General features: G+C 45.0%; 1 protein-coding gene across 1 annotated transcript; it reads left to right on the top strand.

Annotated features, from left to right (window-relative positions):
• Positions 1 to 271: 271 nt before the first annotated feature.
• On the top strand, positions 272 to 1,215 carry LOC122040217 (pectinesterase inhibitor 9-like). Its single transcript, XM_042599556.1, has one exon. The coding sequence runs from the start codon at positions 340 to 342 to the stop codon at positions 964 to 966; it is 627 nt and encodes a 208-aa protein (XP_042455490.1). The 5' UTR covers positions 272 to 339; the 3' UTR covers positions 967 to 1,215.
• Positions 1,216 to 1,990: the final 775 nt, after the last annotated feature.

Raw genomic sequence — 1,990 nt, 5'->3', positions numbered from 1 at the left:
ATTTCTTATGCTATTTTTTTTAAATTAAACAGTGCACTGTGCACTATATACTGTTGTTACAAAAGGTTAGGTTTGGCTGCACTGCCTGTTTAACGGAAGCAAATGGTCGAGGGATAGACTTTTGTCGGAATAAGGCTATGTGGCTGCCGCGCAATTGAGCCATGTGACTTTGTCGGAAAAATCTTCTTCCATGAACAGAGACACACCAGTGGCGGTCTGCAAAACTGCACCATCATAATTCGTGGAAGAGGCAAGAACGCCGCCTATTTAAACGATTGAATTGTTTTAAAATCCGAGCCAAGAACGGTAGAAGACGACGACCGACTTCAATTCTGCACCATGTCTCGAAAGCCTTGCCTTTTCTCTGTATTCTTCTTCTTCTTCTTCTTCCTCGGGGCCTCTGAGCTGACGAGGCCAGCCAAGAAGAACGAGACGGAGTTCGAGTTCATCCGTTCGCGTTGCAACGCCACGCGGTACCCCAGCCTCTGCTACGCCTCGCTCTCGGGCTACTCTAGCACCGTCCAGCAGAACCCAGCCCAGCTCGCCCGCCTCTCCGCCAACGTCACCCTCTCCCGCATCGCCGTCCTTATGGTCCGCGTCGCCTCCCTCAGCCGGGCCTGCCGCCCTCGCAACGCATCCGCGGCCGCCTGTCCCGAGGCCGCGGCACTGAGGGACTGCGCGGAAACCCTTGGATACGCGTCCGACCTGACGAGGAAGACTGAAGGCGAGCTTAGCGGGCTGGTGGAGGGGCCGGCGGCGAGGCCGGCGGATGCGTCTTGGCGGGTGTCGAACGCCCAGACATGGTTGAGCGCCGTGCTCACCGACGAGGAGACGTGCGCCGATGGATTCGAGGAGGTGGCGTCCGGGAGCCTCGCAAAGGCTGACGTGAGCTGGCGGCTATGGCGCCTGAAGCAGTACACCATCAACGCACTTGCCTTGGTCAACAACCTCGCCGGCACTCTGTGATTTATGCATCTATCTCTCTCTCTGTTCTTGTATGCACGTACTTGGTGATTAGTTAATTAATTACCAATTACTGATAAACTAACTAGTCATGTTGGAGTTTATTAGAGAGTCCTTTAATTTATTGCTTCTATGAGTATTGTGGTACTTTTAAAATTATATATAGAAGCCAACAAAAAAAAAAGTTATAAAGATAGTTGTCATTGTATATATTAACTAATTAATTCTAATACAAACTCTGTTTATAGTTGAGCGGCCTGTTAATGTCATTCTTGACTTCCCAAAGGTCAATGCCAATGTAAGAGCCTGAGGAGTTGATGTTGTTCCCTCGATGAACAACCCCGTTAGTTGGCTCGACAACTTGATGTTTTATAATAGAAACATTTGTTGGAAGATTCAAAGTTTGATGTTTTATAATATATTTAAATTAATAGATCTTTTGATTCTACATTTTGTAGAAAATGCTAAGTGGAAAGTGACCCAAACTCATCTGGGTCAACATAGACAAGTTAGGTTGGCCTAAGCGTTATGGTAGATCAACCTAGGCAATCTAAGACAACCTAAAGTTGCTTTAGGATGACCAAAGTGTGTATTGGGGCAACTAATAGAATAGAAATTGGGTAGATCTAACACTTATCATTGATTAACCTAAGTTGTTTGGGGACAGCCTAAGGCTTTGTAGCTAACCAACATTCCACCATGGCCACTTAGTATTCAATCAGTTTGGCACGCACTGAGAGACAAAATCTTTAGACTACCAGATTTGATGAGTTTCGATAGCACTACATGATGTTGAAGTGATGGATCAAAAGGATAATTGGTGGAGGGGGTTGAATATCATTATTGTTTTATTGCAATAAAAACAGTCTACTCTTATGGCAATCTCGACAAAGTCAAAAAAAAAAAAAAAAAAAAAAATGTTAGCAATAGACGGTTCGAATCCTAATTACAATGTGCTATAAGACATTTTCTTTCAGTAGAATGAATAAAAAGTTTAAAATGTTGACTGTTGGGCGAGAAGATACTC

Source organism: Zingiber officinale, chromosome 2A (genome assembly GCF_018446385.1).
Source record: "Zingiber officinale cultivar Zhangliang chromosome 2A, Zo_v1.1, whole genome shotgun sequence".
In the NCBI taxonomy this organism is placed as follows: Eukaryota; Viridiplantae; Streptophyta; class Magnoliopsida; order Zingiberales; family Zingiberaceae; genus Zingiber; species Zingiber officinale.
This window is presented reverse-complemented; position numbering and strand designations above follow the sequence as displayed.